General features: G+C 51.2%; 1 protein-coding gene across 3 annotated transcripts in view; it reads left to right on the top strand.

The window, feature by feature from the left end:
• Positions 1–2,278: 2,278 nt before the first annotated feature.
• Positions 2,279–21,674, top strand: part of KCNH2 (potassium voltage-gated channel subfamily H member 2) — a 72,347-nt gene continuing 52,951 nt past the window's right edge. For 2 of the 3 annotated variants that reach the window (XM_072413077.1, XM_072413078.1), the window contains exons 1-2: positions 2,280–3,769; positions 9,855–10,085. In XM_072413077.1, coding sequence (XP_072269178.1) covers positions 3,694–3,769; positions 9,855–10,085 — 307 coding nt within the window. In that variant the 5' untranslated portion in view covers positions 2,280–3,693. Of the gene's footprint in view, positions 3,770–9,854; positions 10,086–21,674 lie in introns of all 3 variants that reach the window. The other variant, XM_072413076.1, reaches the window with a different exon arrangement.

The following is a 21,674-nucleotide window of genomic DNA, read 5'->3' as shown; positions in this document are numbered from 1 at the left end:
TAAAACTGTCTGTGTTGCCCATACCAACCAATATGTCAGAGCACCTTATTCTGCCTGGGCGCGGTCAGTGGAGAAACGGGCGTGGTTATTTGCGAAGGGCGGGGTACCAATGTGGTCACGTGCTGGGTATGCGGGGCTCAGGCTTGTGAGGTCCCGCAGCCTGAGTGGGCGGGGCAGTGACGTTACGTTTAGCTGATGTGGCGTATCCGGATGTTGATGTGGGCGGGGCTGCGGTTGGTTTTTTGTGAGGCGGCTGTGTCAGGACCGCGGGGCCCCCATACTTGAGCAGGGGCCCCTCTGCACCACCAGAGGACTCAGAAATGTGGTAAAGAGAAGCTGTCATTGTAGATATACTAGGGATATATGGGGACCCTGTGCTGCTTTATTAATGTGCAGTGTCCAATGGTAATGAAGTGGTGGGCCCCAAACAAAGGCCTAGGCCTATCCTCCAACCAGGGCCATTGTGTGATTCCAGGAATCTCTGAATGGTGGTGGCCCTCTCTGATATCCTGTGTGGGCCCCTGGGTTGCACATCCTCTGGGGGCCCGGTCATTATTTGTTCTGATCTTTGTCCTCCATTTTTAGGTCTCCTCAGCCCTGAGCCGCCATCCTCCAAACCAAACCGACCGAGAACAGGAGAGCCACGCCCCTTTTAACTCCGCCCAGGTAAGGATCTGCTCACCTGACAGGAATAGCAGGGCCCCTGGTAGCAGCATGGGGGGCCCCACATTTAATGGTAATCAATTCAGCCCAGCCCTTGTGTCTTCCTATTGGTCACTTGGACCCCCCATCTCTAGGATGACCAATAAAATGCAGGAAGGGGAGGGGCCTGACAATTGCTGCTTCTGGGGCCAGAGTCTATGTGGGAATCCGGGGTCAGTTCGGTAGGGGGAGGGGGGTCTTACAATGGTGCTGTTCCCCCAGCATGTAGTGAGGATGGACTGGGCATGCTGGTGCTTGTGGTTCCCCCAGAGAAGCACAAATAAGGAAAGATTTAATCTGAGGAACCATAAGTACCAGCATGCCCAGAGCACACAGAGGGCCAGAGGCAGAGCATGCTGGGACTTCTCCGGTTACTATGGAGCCACCAGTCCCAGCAGGTTTTTTCCAGAGATTTAAACAGAACTACAAATCCCAGAAATCCCTGTGCTGTACAACATCCCGCGTGGGCTCGTTTGTTTCCCCTGTCCGGGGTATTCGGCATTCAGTTGTCACCTTTGTTCTCCCAATTTCCTTGTTCACCCCCCACCTGTGGTGAGAAATCCGCCGTCCATCCCCCCTTCTCAATATCGTCCAATGGCCGCTCACTCCTGCCAGGGTATCTGGTGATCCAACCAATCAGAATCATCAATTGGAATTCACACCTTGGGGTAAATGAACAATATTCCAACATCATCTGTAGCGCAGTACAAGGTGGGGACATCCAGGCATTGATGGTGTTATCACCGGCGGCCAAGTTGGTGCATCATAAAACTTCTCTTCATCTGAGGAAATGTCGATTCCGATCGTCTCACCGATTTATAAAGATTTGGCCATTTCTTCTTTCTGCAGTTTTCTCACCTTGACTTCCAAGTTTTGCGAGGAGGCGGAGTTAGAAAATTAATTTACCCAATCATCTTCCATGAATCGGAGTGTCACTGTCCTGATCTGGGGGCCCGGGCCCCAGAGTTTACAATCTACAGAGAGCAGCAGAGGTACCAGCAGATAATTACCCCAATATGAATGGGTTCCACGTGCTGGGAGTAAGTGGCAAGTTTTTTGTTAATCTGCGTTAATCCCCTCATTAGATGAACGGTCGGCGCACCTGGTGCTCCCCCTCCCCTGGCACTCAGCGCCGCTTGCTGATTCGTCATCTGTTCTTTCACCAAATGTGTGGCAATTTTTAGCCCAGCTGCAGCAAAGATTAACCCTCTGCTACCCTGGCATGGGGCGGCCGTGACACCGGCATGCTGCACATGGTGCATTTCCTAAAACTCCATCCCCCAACCCTCCCAGCATTTAGCCCACATCTTCAGCTGCACACAGACCTCTCTCATCCCCCCCAACCCATTAGAATACCCCTGAACTGTGCACAGACCTTTCTACTACCCCACATCACCTGAGCTGTACCTGGACCTTTCCTTAACAAGTACCACCCTGTGTGATGCTTCCCAGCTGGGATTTCCCTGCTCTGACAGTGGAGGGGGAGGCAGGAGGAGGAGCAGTGAGGAGCAATACATGCAGAGCAGCATCATTCTGCTGGAGCATCACTTCTGCCTCCTCTCCTAATAAGGGGATGCCTTGTACAGGAGACGGCCCAGGCTGCCTGCCAGCCACAACCTAGAGCACGCGTCTTGCGCCCTGTGTGTCACCGCCAACGGCGACACTGCCAGCGACAGACACAGGTGACCGGGAGGGAAGCCACGCCAATTGTAGAAGATTGCCCCGGATCGTTGGTTCTGACCCCCCTCCCCTGCCATGCCGTACACCGATTCCCGCCTTCCACAACAAAGCATCATGGGATGGTAGCGCTGCTGTCGCTGAAGGCCACTCAAGATATCTGCACCGCTTCCGCTATTTGGGATTGCGCCGGTGGACCGCACCTGACATCGACCTGTTTGGATCAATACCAGGAGCTCCTTTTCAGAGACCACTGAACAGCGAGTGTCACAACGCCCTGTGCCTTCTATTTCCCCTTATCATTTGGCAATGAACCCCCCCATGTGCCATGGCAGGGTGGGCACCTAGGGGGTGCTCTGTAAGGAAATGACACGTCCTTGAGGGATTGGCAGGCCTTGAGGTTGGATGGGGGCAAGTTTTGTGCTTGATGGATGTGGAGAGATAAGGAGAGTTTAGTACGGAGGGGCATGGGGTAACATTCCGGGCATTGTTTGCCTGTTGCGGTCAGTGAATGAAGCTGGTGACATTCCGTAGACAGCGAGCTCCATGTGTCCGTTCCCTGCCCGTAGTGTGACGCTAGATGACATAGACGGAGCCCAGAGCCCGCTGTGGTCCTCGTTATCTAGGGAGGAGGCTCAGCGACCCCCACATCTAATAATAGGATCACTTCTCAGAGGCACCAGATAATTGTGTGCTCACATCTCTCGCACGGCACGGTGTGACAAGCACAGTGGCTGTGCTCCTTTGTTTGCCACTTTTCCTCTGTCTGTGCTTCATTCATCACTTGTGTCTTTAGAAGGGGGGGGTTGGGTCAGTACAACATGGATTGCATGGCACGGAATAGTTAACCAAAGGCTTGTCTGACACGCGTGTTTCCTGTAGCCTAAAGTATGATGGACGGCCATCATCTGATCTGAATACAGGTGCACGCAGTGACAGGTGCTGCACAACATTCCATATCCCAATCTTTTCATATCGCTAGCATCAGGTAAGACCTAAAGAGTCACCAATGACCCACAACAAATCTACGGGCATTGGGTAGCTGGAGGCACGGCCATCTGTGCTCTGGCATCAACCTGCTGACTTCCTCGCCATCCAGCATCTGGTGTGTGGAACAGTTTGACCTCCATCCTCTCTGCCTGGAACTTATGGGCTCTCTATGTCTGGTGACTTCCATACTGCTGTCCACTTTATGGATGTGACTCTACCCATATTGCCTTTGCCATAGGGGGGGGCACGTACCACCCTTTATGTGATCACAGTTTGCACAGGCTCAGCAAAGCATTGTGAACAGGACGGACTCATGGGATAAGGATGCCGGTCCGTAGAGGTCACGTCGCCCCTCAGAACACCTTCCTGGACACCATTATACGCAAGTTTGAAGGACAAAGTAAGTGACCTGAAATCAACGTGTGTTAGTAGAATTTAAACATCCTGAGCAGCCCATCTCCTGGTACCCAGCTCGCCCAGAGTTTGTGGTGGCACTCGGTGCTTGGCACATAAGAAATGGGGGCTGACTGATGCCCTGCTTCCCCATTGTGGCAGGGAGAGGGGGAATAGTAATACCCAGCTTGCCAGGAAGGGTGGTGGCTCCTGATGCTTAGTTTGCCCTGGACAGCAGGGGGCATAACTCCTAATACCTGGCGCTCCCAGAGCAGAGCTTATTTTTGTTTCACTTTTATCTCTGACTTTCTGTTGTCCTTCCTTCTTTCTCTACTGCGTCACTGCCTTCTGCTTCCCCACTTTGCATAGACAGACAGAAGCCTTCATACTGCGATCCCACACTGTACTGCTACTCTCTTATCCCATCTCGTGGTTCCCCTGTCAGTGTCCCCTCTCCTATCCTCTGTCTCGTGGTTCCCATACGTCACGTATCCCGTACATACGTCACATATCTCGTACATACGTCACATAACTCATACATACATTACGTATCTCGTACATACGTCACGTATCTCATACATACAACACATATCTCATAAATTTTTTTGTTTCTGTAATTTGCGTCATTTTAGCATTGTGTAGAACATTCCGGTATCATCCCTCCCTTGTCAGAAGAGCTTGCAATCTCTATGTGGCTGTGGATTGGTTCGTTCTGTGTATTGTATTGCCTGTGTTGTTCTCAGATCAGCCGGGTTTATTTTTCATGCGTTTGCCCCCCCACCTGTTGTATAATGTTGGACACTTTCAGTTTTCTCTTTGTATACACACTATATATATTCACCCGCTGCAGGCTCCATGATGACTGCGGATGACGTTGCTTGTAGTTGGGGTGGTTGGTGATAGGAAGATGGTGGCAGATAGAGGAGTGGTATTTACGCTCTGATCTCTGCCCGCTCCTTTCTGCCACCCTCACCAACCAGTTCCTGAAAAAAAGCAAATGTGTGTGGCATGACAACTGTCAATTATATTACTATGAAATCCTGCCAGAGGGGTAATACTATGCCCAGGAGGGGGGTGTATATACCGTGCCCGGGGGGGGGGGTATATACCGTGCCGGGAGGGGTAAATATCTTGCCGGGGGTGTGTGTCAGAAGGAGCACGGTATGTACTGCGCTTCCAAATGATTGCATTGACTATAGCTGGGTACATGTGAAGGGAACCTGTCACACTGTACATATGATCAGCTCCATGCATAGTTCAGACTCAGATACAGAGAGGGCCCCTTGCTTGGGGCCCATCAATGTCTTGCACTCAATATAGTCACAGCAGTAAATCACTTTTATCAGTCAGGGGTTGTCAATCAGTCAGTGTAGCCTCAAAGTGAGTTGTTCTCATTTCCCTTGCCGTAATAACCAATAATTTGTATTACAGAGATTGCCATGCTACCGGTAAAACGTAATCCTGTTGACCCCCAACTCCCTAGATTGACCCAAAAATGTATTTTCCCCTTTCCAGTAATGTCTGGGTCTGCTGTGTCCTGCGGTTTGCAGGGAGGCTGCGTCTCTGGTGTGTAAGTAATAATTGCAGAGGATTCCGCGCTCCCCCTTGACCTGGTTCCTGGCAGGCCTGGAGCGTGTAAATAAACAGATGTCACGAGGAGCTGATCCAGAGACAGGGCCTCTTTACAGGAGCAGGAATCTTTCCAGCAACATTTGTACTTACAGAAATAATAATGATTAATACCCCGTGCACCCCACCTCGTATGTCCTGGGCCCGGCATGATACCCCGTGCACCCCACCTCGTATGTATGCCTTGGGCCCGGCATGATACCCCGTGCACCCCACCTCGTATGTCCTGGGCCCGGCATGATACCCCGTGCACCCCACCTCCTATGTCCTGGGCCCGGTATGATACCCCATGCACCCCATCTCCTATGTCCTGGGCCCGGTATGATACCCCATGCACCCCACCTCCTATGTCCTGGGCCTGGTATGATACCCCGTGCACCCCACCTCGTATGTCCTGGGCCCGGTATGATACCCCATGCACCCCACCTCCTATGTCCTGGGCCCGGCATGATACCCCGTGCACCCCACCTCCTATGTCCTGGGCCCGGTATAATACCCCGTGCACCCCACCTCCTATGTCCCGGGCCCGGTATAATAACCCGTGCACCCCACATTCCTTGTCCTGGGCCTGGTATGATACTCCATTCACCCCACTTCCTATTTTCTGGACCTGGTGTGATACCCTGTGCATCCCACCCTCCCTGTCCTGAAACCTGGTATGATACCTCGTGTACCCCACCTTTCCTGTGTCGGGCCTGGTATGATACCCCGAGCACCCCACCTCCCATGTCCTGGGCCTAGTATGATACTCTGTACACCCCACCTTCCCTGTCCTTGGCATGGTATGATACCCCGTGCACCCCACCTCCTATGTCCGGGGCCTAGTATGATACCCTGTGCACCCCACCTCCCATGTCCGGGGCCTAGTATGATACCCTGTGCACCCCACCTCCATGTCCGGGGCCTAGTATGATACCCTGTGCACCCCACCTCCCATGTCCGGGGCCTAGTATGATACCCTGTGCACCCCACCTCCTATGTCCTGGGCCCAACATGATACCCTGTGCACCCCACTTCCCATGTCCGGGGCCTAGTATGATACCCTGCACACCCCACCCTCCCTGTCCTGGGCCTGGTATGATGCCCCGTGCAACTCAAGGTGAGAAGGAAGATGAGGCAGGCGGGTGGTGCGAAGGAGGAGGAGGATGAAGTTTTGTTTACTTTCCTTGTGGAAACCACAGTTGTTACTAATGCAGCTAATGGATCACCTAATGGGCACTAATTACCGTCTGTGGCCCCTCCCCTTCAGGAGTTATCAGAAACCATTAAATATAATTATTTTAAAAAGTCAAACTCCAGAAAAGTATTAAAGTTATACTGGGGAGACGCTGCACTCATTCATATGGTCCAATCAAAGCGATCCCCTCATGGTAAGGTTATAGTGATCCCCCAATTATAAGGTCACAGTGATTGGTGTCGATGAGGTCATAGCGAACCTCTATTGATGAGGTCATAGCGATCCTCTATTGATGAGGTCATAGCGATCCCCTGATAGTGAGGTCAAAGCGATCCCCAATGATGAGGTCAAAGCGATCCCCCAATGATGGGGTCACAGTGATTGGTGTTGATGAGGTCATAGTGATCCCCCAATGATGAGGTCATGGCGATCCCCCAATGATGAGATAATAGTGATCCCCCGATGAGGTCATGGCGATCCCCCAATGATGAGATCATAGTGATCCCCAATGATGAGATCATAGTGATTCCCCAATGAATAGGTCATAGCGATCCCCCAATGATGGGGTCATAGTGATCCCCAATGATGAGGTCAAAGTTATCCCCTGTTGATGAGGTCATAGCGATCCCCCAATGATGAGGTCATAGTGATCCCTTGATGATGAGGTCATGGCGATCCCCCAGTGATGAGATCATAGTGATCCCCCAATGATGAGGTCACAGTGATTGGTGTCGATGAGGTCATAGCGATCCCCCAATGATGAGGTCATAGTGATCCCCCAGTGATGAGGTCATAGCGTCATAGCGATCGCCCAATGATGAGGTCACAGTGATTGGTGTCGATGAGGTCATAGCGATCCTCCAATATGAGGTCATAGTGATCTCCTGATAGTGAGGTCATAGCGGTTGTTGTACCGCCACATCCTTCCTGTGTTGATGGAGCTTTTAGTTTCCATTAATCTGTCCGTCTCCCCGGCAGCGCTCACTTATCTCTCATTATGTATTTGGTGAAGTGATTTTCCGAACACATGGAGTGGTTGGGTGAGAATTGTGTGTTGGCGGCTCGTCTTGTATGGCACAAACAATGCTGGGAGTGACACCCCCACCTAGGCAGACGGAGCGCCCAGGAGAGGACACTGAGACCCCTATGGCTTTATTATCCTTGAGTCACTGGTATGGAACAAGCATGTGGTCAGGGAAGTTTGACATAACAATTTGTGTAGCTGTTCCCGATCACTGAAAACATTGAAACCTAAGGACCTCCAAAAAGCAGAGGGGGTGATAAATGTCCCCATGTGACCCCCATTCTGCTCGGTCCAGTTCTGACGCCATAGATTTTTTTGGTGCACAGATTTTGTTTTTGTAAGCAGTGATCATGTGAAAATGTGTGAATATTATGGAAGAAATGCTGCCTTCCTATTGGTCAGACAATGCCCCGCCCAGGGTGCACAATGTATAATATAGGACAACTTCCTTTCTATTGGTCAGACAGGGCCCCGCCCTCTCATAAGGTTGGATTGTTCTGTGTATTGTCACAGATTTGGTGGTGTGCAATTTTTTATCATTCACTCTGTTCCATCCCCCCCCCCCCCCCCTATTTTGATCAGAGATCAGGCATCCTGGTGATTGGTAGGTGTGTCTGACCTCTGCAGAGAGACCACTGCTTCCACCCATGTAGCAGAAATTGATGGCTTTGGGTTGGATTCAGCTGATTAAACAGACAGTTCAGCTGGGTTCTCTCTTTCCACATCCCAGCATTGTATCTGTCTGGCATTGTGTGGTTTGCTCTGTGCATTGAATTGTTGCATGGAGTTTCATCCATCACATTGAGGGCACTGCTATCCCCCGGGCTGGGGAGCGTGACCTGAGATTTATGAATTCTGTCAGCCCCCCATGTAGCTCTTAGTACTTGTGAACTCGTTGGGTATGTCAGCAGTTCCGGAAAGATCCTCAGAGATTCCCTGTACAGTGCCCTGTGACCCCGGGAAGCCCAATTAGAGTGTGAGCTCAGCTGGTCGGGAAGGACAGCAGCTGAACTGACTTCTCCCAGCTGAATTGTATAGAATGCAGCGCGGTGTCCTATCTGCTAGTGGCCCAAAATCCGTCCCCCTCCTTAATTATGGCGTCTGTTGTTCTCCCATCACCAGGGAGTCCAAATCTGCCGTCTGCAGAGGAGAGCCGACAATGGAATCCAAAAAAACACAAAAATATCTGCAATTACTCCTCAAATAAAAGGAGCAGAAAATCAAACAACGCAAAGCGGTGACACGAGCAATATGTGACTACTTTGGAACATTAGACTGTGACTATGGTGAGGATATTAGACTGTGACTAATTAGACTGTGACTATGGTGAGGATATTAGACTGTGACCCGGTGTTGTTCTCTGTTGTATTTGTGTGGTGTGATGATGGAAGTTGTAGTCCTTTAGATATGTTTTCTATATTTCATACAATGTTGTGTATTCCTGCATTAGTGATGCTGGAAATTATTTATTCTATAGTTTCATCCCGAGCATGCTGGGAGTCGTAGTTCCATGTCATTTTATTTAGCATTCTAGATGATGCTGGGAATTGTAGTCCCTCTGTCATTCCTTATACAGTAATAGATATTACATATAGGTGTTGCTGGATCTTGTAGTTCCTCCTCCTCCTGTACTGGCTCAAGGTGGCGGACGGTTGTATATGGGAGTGCGGGGGAGATAATCCGTGTGTGTCGGATCTCCGCTGATAATACCGTTCTGCTTGATTGGTTTATCTGATAATCTGTGCTGTGCTTTCCCTTTTTCCTGGCTGATTCCTTCATCCCGGCACCCCCCTCCCTCTGACGGTTCCCCCCCCCAGGCCCGGACTTTCCCCCCCTTTTCCCCATCACATTCACTGAACCTTGGTGAACGGCCTGTTTGTTTCCGTGTTCTGCTGTCATACTACATACATGTACATGGTATGCATTCCCCCACATGTGACCGGGGAGGGAGTGACGCTCCCATTGGATGAGATTTGTAATGATGTTTGTTCAGCATTATGTCTGTCTGTATGCACTTCCATGGAGATCCTGCCAGTAACGTCCTTCTTCCCTCTGAGTCTCCATTGGTGAGATCTCCCCACCATTATAGAGGGTGACACCACCATTCCACATAATCAGAAGAGCTCCCCCTATAGGAAGCCTGCATGTAATGACAGTCCCAGGTTGTTAGTATCGGGTGGAATTTAGTGGCTTTGCTGGTAACGGGGTAAATACCGGGAAAATTTCCGGCTGTCTCTGAATTTAGCTTTTTCTCCCTCACAGGCCGGAAGTTCATCATCGCCAACGCCCGTGTGGAGAACTGCGCTGTGATCTACTGCAATGATGGCTTCTGCTCCATGTGCGGGTACACCCGGGCAGAGGTCATGCAGCGGCCCTGCACCTGCGACTTCCTGTACGGCCCGCGCACCACTTCCAGTGCCGTGTCACAGATCGCTCAGGCCCTGGTGGGATCCGAGGAGCGTAAGGTGGAGATCTCCTTCTACCGCAAAGACGGTGAGTGCCCGGAGTTCCTATTTCTGTGCAATGTGGATCGGGAGGGGGGAGGTGGTCAGGGGCCCCTTGTTGTATGGGGCCATTGTGGTTTAGCCAATCACCTGCACTGTGGTTACTCTTCTGATAGGCTGAGTGACATTTGGGGGAATCGGGATCCAGGCACCGCACAGGACAGCTGTACAGGTAGATAATAAATAATAAATCCCAAAGTCATGGTGCTTCCTACTGTGGCCCCGGGGTCTGTGCCCCAGACTCTGCTCACTGCTTATGACACCCAGTATTTCCCCCGCCTCAGGGGGGCAGAGAGGAGCAGGAAGGGGCTGACACAACAGCCAGGCAACCAGCATGTTGAAGTCAGTACCGGCAGCCTGGGTATCCCTCCCTTCCCTCTGGCTGCCGCCCCTTCTCCAGCCCTGAATGTTCCGGATCTGAGGGGGTAATTCCGGTCATCCTGCAGCAAGGAAAAGAAAACCCGGAAGTTTCCAGCCGCTCCAGAACAGATTTGGCTGCATCGGCAGAGAAAGGAATACGGCAGATCTGGTTTTATTGTCACACCGGTGAAATGCACGGAATCCCTCACCTCTCATCTGACCCCCACCCTTCATTAGGTACACCTGGCTGGTCCCGGGTTGGACCCCCTTTCCCATTCTCCCTGGCAAAGATACCCTAAGGCCCGGGAAACATTCCTCAGGGATTTTGCTCCATAATATGATGACAGCGCCTGCACCTCCATGATAGTGAAATCCCATCCACCACATCCCATAGGTTTTCTATTGAATGGGGATCCGGTGACTGTGGGGGCCATTTGTGTCCGGTGACCCCATTATCATGAAATCGGTCTGAGATGATTGGAGCTCTGTGACACGCTGCGTTATCCTGCAGGAAGTAAAAGATGGGGACACTTAAAGGAATGGACATGAGCAGCAACAATACTAAGGGAGGGATTTATACCCGGGTGAGTGGGTGCTAAAGGACCCCGTGTGTGCCAAGAAAATACCCCCCCCCCCCCACTATTACGCCTCCCCCATCCTGAACCACTAATACAGGCAGCATGACCCCACCATCTGAATGTGGCAGCAGAAATGGAGCCTCACCTGACCAGGCGATGGATTTCCAATCATGGTGACCCCATGAGAATTAGAGATTCGGGAGCGGTCCCCCCGTGTGGTCTCTTCCTGCTGTATTCATATGAGGGGGGGTTTGTATGGTTAGGATTCCCTTTTCTGATGCGTCAGGAAGAGAGACATAAGGATTCCAAGTAACTGATCCGTCCTGTCCCAGAAGGCCGATCACCTTTATTAGAAGGAATAATCTGAAATCATTTGTAGGCAAACTGGCTTTATTTATTTGTTTTCACAACCTTGTTATATAACCACCAAAAACCTTGCTGTAGTCCATCTGCTCCAAGGTTGGATGTGTTGTGGGATCTCCTCTGCAGACCTCGGGGGTAGCAAGGGGGTATTTCAGATATTTGTGTTAGGCAGTTGAATAGGTGTACCTAATAAAGGTGGGGGGGGGGTATATGTGGTGGTTGTAGTGTTCTGCTGGTGGTTGTAGTGCGACTGTGGACACATTGAAAGGGGGGGCAATATAATAATAAATCTGTGCTATGGAAACACATGGAACCCCACTTACCTGTGTGACATGATGGGGGGGGTCCTGGAGGGGCACATGGGATATGTAATGGCAGGGCACATGGGGTATGTAATGGCGGAGCACATGGGGTATGTAATGGGCACCCACCTGTGACCCCTGCACCCACCCGTGACCGCAGCACGCACCCGTGACCCCTGCACCCACCTGTGACCGCTGCACCCACCCGTGACCGTTGCAGTGTTTGACCTTTATTGGCAGAGAAGCAGCTGTTCCTCCAGATGATTATATAAGATGAAATGATTCAGAGATCAGAAGTGACAGATGTGGCCGGAGCACCTCCAGCTTACACAAGGCGATGTATTAAAGGATCATCCAGATAGTGACATATTACAGGAGGATCGCGGCACTGACAGATGACACGGAGAGCTCATTAATATTACCGTGTTGTGGTAGCGTGTAGTAAAGCTTGCATGGGACGCCGTGGGTCGCCGTGTGGCAATCGTGTCCATCTATTTCTATATTCTGTCCATGACTCTGCACCTCTGACATTGGGGTCACCTCTGACTATGAGGGTCACCTCTGACTATGGGGGTCACCTCTTACACTGGGGTCACCTCTGACTATGGGGGTCACCTCTGACTATGTGGGTCACCTCTGACTATGAGGGTCACCTCTGACTATGGGGGTCACCTCTTACACTGGGGTCACCTCTGACTATGGGGGTCACCTCTGACTATGAGGGTCACCTCTGACTATGGGGGTCACCTCTGACTATGGGGGTCACCTCTGACATTGGAGTCTCTCCAGACTCTGGGGGTCACCTCATACACTGGCGTCATCCTAGATTATGGGGGTCACCTCTGACATTGGGGTCACCTGTCATTCCCCCTAGGTGAGTGATGTGATTGCATTAGGTTGGAGCGCAGAGTTTTGTGTGATTCCCTGGGGATTGGCAGGAGTCTGTGTTGGGGTTAATTTTGTGGCAGGATTTGAGTCCCGGCTATAATCGCCTTCCTATAATAGCATTTCTCAGATTATCTGTTTATTGTCAGAGGATTTACCACGGGGCAGCCTGACCTCTGCTGGGCTGGGAGCCCCAATATCACTCGTATGCTGCAGATACACCGAGCGCCCTCCTCCCGTCTACCGATATAGTGTGATATCCACACCCCGTGACCCCGTACTATTATACTGTCCTGTACTATTACACCCGTTACATTGTTTCCTCTCCCCCCCTATACGGTGTTACATTGTTTCCTCTCCCCCCCTATACGGTGTTACATTGTTTCCTCTCCCCCCCTATACGGTGTTACATTGTTTCTCTTCCATGCTCCTGATGGACTCCCAGTATAGATGAGGATGATGAGAGCTTGGACACTGATTGGATGACGGTGTCACATGACTGCACCCTTTCTTTTGGCTGTAATGGTTCCTCTGCAGGGATATCTGACACCACGCTGCCTCTGCCAGGCCCTGGAGGATTCTGGGAAGGAGTCAGTTGGTGTTAATGGGCCCCTAGACTGCATTGCAGCTGCAGGTTTAGGATAGAGATGGATGGAGGTGATGCCAGGGACTGGATGTGGTCGGAGAGAAGAATTCATCGATCGGTTTGTTTATACCGATGTGTCATGTGACTGGCGCCATGCTGCCCACCTGGCCTGGGACATCACGGGCATGTGTTACCTAAACACTTCCTGCAGTGAGATTCCAGGGGGCGCCATACCGGTCTGCCAGTGCAAATTACCCCATCCCCCCCCCCCCCCACATAATTTAGAGATTTAGAGGTGAGGCCTGGCATCTCATTTCTAGTGACAGAAGGGTGACGGGGTTGGGACCCAGTGCCAGAATTTGCTGAGTGACAGGGTCTCTTTAAAAAGACAGAACCCCTTGCTGTGCTCATTACCAGATGGAGGGCGGGGATTCATCTCACTGACCAATCACTTTCACAAATAAGAAAATTACAGAATTTATAAAAACTATTCACCACCCCCCTCCCCCCATGGAAGGGATCAAAAGAAATCAATTCTTCAATAATAAAGTGTAAACTGATCTCCATGAACAACAATTTCAGTGTCTGGTCACAGATTCTCTATTGCATACCTTACTATTCATTCTCCACCACCATGCTTCACAGTCTGGGTTCTGGGATTGAGGGTCTCTCTCTTATGACTGCTCCCAGGTAACAGTCCCACCCATGGGGGTCCCCAATCCCAGCCAACCAGGCCTGAAACTTTACAGTGGTCGGAGCTCTTTGGTGGCCCTGTTATTGGTGGCCTCCAATTCTGCTCCCTATTGTCCTGAGTCTCCTTCTCATGCCCCCCCAGGGATGTCCTGTTAGACCCCCACCATTAGTGTCCCCTTCTTGTTGTCCACTCCCCTTGTTTTGGTTGATTGGTGGGGGAATATAATTCCCAGCGCACACTCCCTGTACTGGTTATTTACCCGTCTGTTGCCATGGCAGTGACACCGCTGTCCACTAGAAGAGGCTCTCAGGTCCCACTGCAGGGAAATCTCTGAACACTAATTGGCTGATTAGGATGAATTTATTATTATCAGGGGGGGGGATAAGATAGAGGCCGGGGAGGTGTCACCGACACAATGCAGGGCTCACCGAGGCCGTCCCCACACCCAATCCTCATCCCATGGGGCATGCTGGGACTTGTAGTGCTATGGAGGTGTCAGGCTGGGACTTGTGAGGTGTCAGGCTGGGACTTGTAGTGCTATAGAGGTGTCAGGCTGGGACTTGTAGTGCTATGGAGGTGTCATGGTATGGGGGAGGGGGTCACATCGGTCACGGCTTCTATACTTTGCTGGGGGTCACTCAGCAGCTCCCCTCCCCCACAGTGATATCTGTAACCCTTGCAGTGCAGTTAAAGCAGCGGCTACCCCCCCCAGGGCAGATGAGGAAATGATCCGCTGTTATCGGTATTTCTCAGCTTCTATACATAGCCAGACATCAATTATTCATGGCCGCCTTCCGCTAATTGCAATGTCATTAATCTGAGGCCTGTAACATGCAACCGTCTGAGGACAAATCCCGGTCACAGCTTACTGTGCTTTCAGACCGGCATAAGAGAATGGCATTGGGGACCGGGATCAGGGACTGAGGTCAGGCATCGGGGTTGGGTATGAGGGACGGGTATCGGGGATTGGGATCAGGGACGGGTATCGGGGATTGGGATCAGGGTTGGGTATCAGGGATTGGGATCCGGGATGGGTATCAGGGATTGGGATCCGGGATGGGTATCGGGATCAGGGTTGGGTATGAGGGATTGGGATCAGGGTTGGGTATCGGGATCAGGGTTGGGTATCGGGGATTGGGATCAGGGATGGGTATCAGGGATTGGGATCAGGGTTGGGTATTGGGTATGATGGGATTGGGATCCGGGATGGGTATCGGGGATTGGGATCGGGGATGGGTATCGGGCATTGGGATCGGGGATGGGTATGATGGGATTCGGATCCGGGATGGGTATCGGGGATTGGGATCCGGGATGGGTATCGGAGATTGGGATCCGGGATGGGTATCAGGGATTGGGATCAGGGTTGGGTATCGGGGATTGGGATTGGGGTTAGAAATGATCCCACTATTTTACAGAAATGTCCCGGGCTCAGCCATGGAATTCTTCATTCTGGTAAAGCTCGGCTATACATTTCTGGGGTACACGGGGGTGAGCAGTGTTGGGGGTTAGTTTTACGGTTGCAGTGTCGGTATTCTCAGGAAGGGTTAAGGCAGAACTCCAGCCAATAAAGATAAAAACCTAGACTCTGCTTCTGGTGCTACAATCACATTCAATCCAGAGATTCCCCTGCAGTGCTGTTTTTGTGTGGTGGTTGCGGTGCAGTTGTTGGGTGGTGTTTTGTAGTCCGGTATCTTTGTGGAGGTGTCATCCAATCAGGTGTGTGTGTGCTGGTCACATGACATGTGTAACCCTCCGATTGTTCATCATGCTTCACCTCCTGTGCTGACAGTCACATGATCCGCCTGTATTGTGAGACGCTGACAGATGGCCGATTGTCTGCATTGTCTGGCCGGCTGCTCTATTATTTATTGTTCTCTCAGAATACCCCCAAAACCCCCCGGGGGGGTATATACATTGGGTAGGGGTTCCCTGTACAGCACCATAGTATATGTTAGATGCTGGGACCCATGTGACCACTGGTACAGAACCTTCTGAATATTCCCAGCCAATGGGATGGCTGCCGGCTGTTTACCTTATCTGCAGGTAGGAGGATGGGGGCCCTTTGTCCCCTCGGAATCTCTGATTAGAGAGGCTCGGGGTCCCGGGATCTGGAAGCGCTAACATGTTTATATGGAGATTCTGCGTCATCTCCTCCACGGACAACTAAACACAGCGGAGATCATCCATCTGTATGACAAATCTCTTCCTGCTGACTCCGGAGCCGGGAAACATGCGTGGGGAACACACCGACCTCATCACTCACAGTGACAGTGACAGGTTCTCTTCAGACCCCTGTGGGAGGGACGCCATTCCCGACATTTCAGTGTCAGCCAATCACAGCGAGTTGGTAATTTATTAATAGCAATAAATATATAGCGCCAACATATAACACAGGGCTGTACAATAAATAGGGACTTCATTCATATTTCATGTTCCTGGCATAGTGTGATGTCACCCCGCCCATAGTGTGATGTCACCCCGCCCATAGTGTGATGTCACCCCGCCCATAGTGTGAGTCACCCCGCCCATAGTGTGATGTCACCCCGCCTATAGTGTGCTGTCACCCCGCCCATAGTGTGATGTCACCCTGCCTATAGTGTGATGTCACATGATATTCTGGCTGCTGCGGTCACATTGGTGGGAATTTGGCATCGTTGGGTTGCCATGTACTGTTCTGGCTTCGGTGGTCCCCCGTGTTGCTGGCCGTATAGCGGTAGTGCCCCCTCTTGGTCCTTGATGTGCATCCCTGGTTTCATTGTTGCCATCTGTTTCCCGAGGTGACAACGCTGCACCTCTAAAGATAAAATACAGTGGATGTTGTCACCCTAGGACAGGAGTTATGTTACTGGCAGGATCACCAGCTGAGGATCAATGCAGAAATGTGACATTTCTGTTCTTGGCACTGATATTTGCTCTGTGTGTGTTGCGCCCCCTCCTGTCATCACAAGGGATGGCAGGGAAATACAGTGAAAGCAATGTTTGTGTTATTCCTCCAGCAGTGGAAATATGGGACAGCAAATGGTTAAACACAAAGTCAGGGAACACGCGGTGACTCCCCCACAATATTTTAGGCTGCTTTGAACCCCCCAGAGAGAAGTTTGTGGATTCAGCGGAATGCGGCAGGTTTCCTAGGCTGGCAGTTGGAGGTTTCTTACCCCAGGGGGTACCCCGGGCACATCCAGCCGCCGGTGCTCTATAATGAGCTCTCTAGGGTGGTCTGGAAATAGCGGCTTTTATCTGCGCTGTCACCGATAACGAGCTGAGGTCTCTGATCTCCCCGTGGGGGCCCCTGCGCTCTGTGCACCCCCCAGGAGCAGGGGGACGAGTACAGCAATCCTCCGTTGTTATCATTGCAGACTGTCCCCCCAACCAGGGGGACCCCCGATCATGGGAACCCCCCACCCCTGATAATGGGCCCCCAATCCCCCGATCATGGGACCCCCCCACCCCTTAATGGGCCCCCCATCCCCCAATCATGGGACCCCCCATACCTGATAATGGGCCCCCCATCCCCCAATCATGGGACCCCCCATACCTGATAATGGGGGTGATTTACAGGAAATCAGACTCGGTGAATGAGGTGAAGCTCCATGCCAGGAAAATTCCTGTTGTTTGAATGCCCTTGCATGTGATTGGATGTTGTTTGCACAGTGAATGTCACCACATTCACCCAGCTGAGTAAATTATTCCCTGCATCCCTGTGAGATCTGCACCACCTATAGGGGGCGACCTAATCTCCCCTCCCCCCCATGTACACTGCAGCAAGGGGCAGCTCTGGACCAATCAGATGTAGGGACAAACCTAGGTATGCCCTGTCCTGCATGCTTTTCATTGGGTAGGGATGGCCCCTTTGTACAGACAGAGTTTTGCCCCCTCATGTCACAGCTGCCCCTCCAGTGATTAATGGTGGGGTAATAATAGAAGAGAAGGAAGTGGGGACATCCTCACATTGCACAGGTACCGCTCCCCCTCCAGCTAGGAGAACAAAACAGGAGTGCCTAGGCACAGGAAGTCACCTGATATACTGCTATGAGGACACAGAGCAGGATTGCCTAGGCACAGGAAGTCACCTGATATACTGCTATACAGCTATGAGGGTACAGAACAGGAGTGCCTAGGCACAGGAAGTCACCCGCTTTCTGTACACCCCAGATATGCACAATAGAGATTGGGGGTCCTGCAGATCACAGAGAGCACTGAGGTGTCATGTGATTGGAGGGTGTCTGCTGCACCTTGTAGTTCCGCAGCTCACCGTCGTCAACGTGTCACCTGACACATCACCCGCTGAGCACCATCCCCCCCCCCTGCTGGCCATTGTGGGAATAGCAGTGAGCTCATACATGTGTGTTCTATGAGGGGGAGGGGGATTGGGAACTACAGGTATTCCTCATTCATTCACTTACCTGTTTATAAATCACCTGCACTCAGGTGAGTATGCTGTACTTCACTGACACAACGGTTCTTTGTACAGCCAGCATTTCCCAGCATTCAGTGAGCCTTAAAGGAGCCCCCCGCCCCTGGCCAGGAGTACTGAGCGCTGTACTAGGTGGTTGTCACCCTACAACTTCATCACCTTTTGGCTGCTTTAGGGTTTCAGGAGAAGGGTGTGACGATTGTTAGGAGCAACCCCTCCATCTCAGCACCACAAGAGCTGACACTCTAACGCCCCCCACCGTCACACACTGATTGTCTATCAATGATGATCACCACCAACCAGGGTAGTGCCTGGGCTGTGCCAGAATGAACCTTAGGTGGGGTCTGCATAATTCTGGGGTCACCACCAGCGGGCACAGAGGTGGCACCAATAAACCTTTCATGGCATTGCTGAGGATATTTCCCATTGACCACCAATGTAAGTGCCAGTTGTTATTATTCCCCTCACATAATTGTTGTGTACATGGGTTCCCGACACCTGAAAGTGATTTTAGGGTTTCTGTGGGGTATAAAGGTACAAAATTGCCCCCGCTAATCTGGGCTGGGAAATTGGATTCTTTGCCCTGCAGATTTGCTGGTGGATGGCGCCATCTGGTGGCTCCTTCTGGGTAGCGCAGCTTTTGTAATGAGCCGCATTCTGGGAATGATTTATTAGGAAATATCAGCAATGATCACAAGGGGGAAACTCACTCAGCAAAGGAAATGGGAAGATCAGCTGACCACAAACATCCAATCAAAAAAGGATTAGATTCCCTTACATGTGCTGGAAATATCCCCAAGAAAAATCAATTCATTCACTCAGTTTTTCACCTTGGTGAGTGAATAGAAATCTGCCCCGTTTATACATTCAATAGGTGCCCCATCACCCCCACGGTGTATCTACCTTATACCCCACCACCCCCGCAACGTACACCTACCTTATACCTTACCACCCCCACAACGTACACCTACCTTATACCCCACCACCCCCACAATGTACACCTACCTTATACCCCACCACCCCCACAACCACATACACCTACCTTATACCCCACCACCCCCACAACGTACACCTACCTTATACTCCACCACCCCCACAACATACACCTACCTTATACCCGACCACCCTCACAACGTACACCTACCTTATACCCCACCACCCTCACATCATCATATAATATATCTTGGTATCATGGAGGTGCGAGTATGGAGGAGAATGCCCAGAAAGTTTTCCATACTTTTCCCGGTCCCGGATACGTCCGAGGTTCACCAAACAAACGATTTCGCAGAGTAATGGGGGAGACATTTTGGGGTCTTCAGGTTGGTAACAGGTTGGGGGGTCCCTGAGATTCTCTGCTCCCCTTATCCGGTCCAATGTAGGAGGTTCTGTATGAACCCGATTCTGTAAAATGCTTTTCATGGCCACTACATTCACTGTATTGTGATCTCTCCACAAATGTGATTCACCTTATGTGAATGTCACCAGAACGTGATATGAATAAGGAAGGGGAGAAATATAATAAAATATCTCCCAATCATGGATGAGCAGATAGTTCTATCAGGGAAGAGGGCCCCATAAAGGACATTTTGTGTCCCCCCAATACTGCAGGAGGAGTCCGGGATGTAATACCAACATGTAATATTCATCCATAGGATTCATCCATAGGAATATCTTACTATGTGTTCATCCCCAGCCCTTTGTCCAGCCTTCCAGCCTTCCCTATTTCTATCACTCTGCCTCTTCATCATTCTGTCCCCCCCTCCCCCTTTACCTTCCATCCTTCCATCCTTCCATCTCTCCTCTATTATTCTCTCCCTTTCATCTCTCATTCACGCTTTCCTCTCCTCGGTGGCTTTGTGGGGCCGCCATGCAATTTGTAGAATTCTCATTATCATGTAAATGTTTCCGTAATATTGGTGCCGGCTTTGTGCTGAGCGGGGTTATTATTAATATTGTATATCAGCCGCCATCCATAGCAGGAAATGCCGAGCTCAGCACCCAAGTAATAACATTCCCTGCTAATCCGGAGCTTTCCATTGGATGGGGGACCCCCCCTCCCCCGTCATCCCCATTCACCGCTGTCCTCCTGTCACAGCACAATATAAGAGATTATTATTAATCAGTACTTATATAGTGCCAACATATTAAGCAGTGCTGTACAAAGCCCATAGTCATGTGACTAGCTGTCCCTCAGAGGAGCTGACAATCTAATCCCCCCCATAGTCACATGTCATTATCACAGCCTATGGTCAATATGGGGGGAGCCAATAACCTAACTGCATGTTTTTGGGGTGTGGGAGGAAAGCGGAGTACCCGGAGGAAACCCCAACACGGGGAGAACCTGCAAACTCCATGCAGATAGAGTCCTGACCGAGACAGCCGGAACGTTCTATCTGAGGGCCCCAACACCACAAACATAGGGACCCCTTCTCTTTATTAGGGTCTCATTATTGGCCCCTCATCAGGTCACATGACCCTAATGCCCTGCATAGAAGTGATTGGATGTTCTGGATGATGGGGATGAATATATCAGATCTGTGTATATTATAGTACTTTTCACCCGGCTGTATGGGCAGTGAATAAAGTTTACCTCCATATTCATCATGGTTTCAGTGCTGCTATGAATTCGATAATAAATTATATTCTGTTTCACCTGCCTGGTCAGAGCCCCCCCACAACCCGCGCCATTAATCTTCAAAGTCCCTCCGGCATCCAATCATTTTCTGTCCCCCGATATGAGAAAATACCACACACAAAACATTCACTGCACATTCACCAGGGAAAGATGACAAATACATCAGAGCTGCAATGTGCCACTGTCTGAGATATCATCAATTTATAAACATGCTGCAAGTCCCAGGGCACTGACACCCTGACACCGGGCCCCTACAACACTGACACCCCGACACCGGGCCCCTACAACACTGACACCCCGACACCNGGGCCCCTACAACACTGACACCCCGACACCGGGCCCCTACAACACTGACACCCCGACACCGGGGCCCCTACAACACTGACACCCCGACACCGGGGACCCTACAACACTGACACCCCGACACCGGGGACCCTACAACACTGACACCCCGACACCAGGGACCCTACAACACGGACACCTGGGACCCTACAACACTGACACCCCGACACTGGGGCCCCTACAACACTGACACCCTGAAAGGGAAGTCCATACGTATAATGAGATGTGTTGAGCCTTCCAGCCCTCCGGACACATTGTGGGTTTGGGTTGCAGTGACGTGTTTGGTATTGTTTATTCTCTGTGGTCAGTTGGTGGCGCCACTGAGCTGATCACCTTTCCTGTGTTGTACTGTCAGTCCTGATCCATCGATATCACACAGCCGGGGATGGGTGGTGCCCCCCCATAATATGACAGATGAG

The sequence above is a fragment of the Pyxicephalus adspersus genome, chromosome 5 (genome assembly GCF_032062135.1).
Source record: "Pyxicephalus adspersus chromosome 5, UCB_Pads_2.0, whole genome shotgun sequence".
NCBI lineage: Eukaryota > Metazoa > Chordata > Amphibia > Anura > Pyxicephalidae > Pyxicephalus > Pyxicephalus adspersus.
This window is presented reverse-complemented; position numbering and strand designations above follow the sequence as displayed.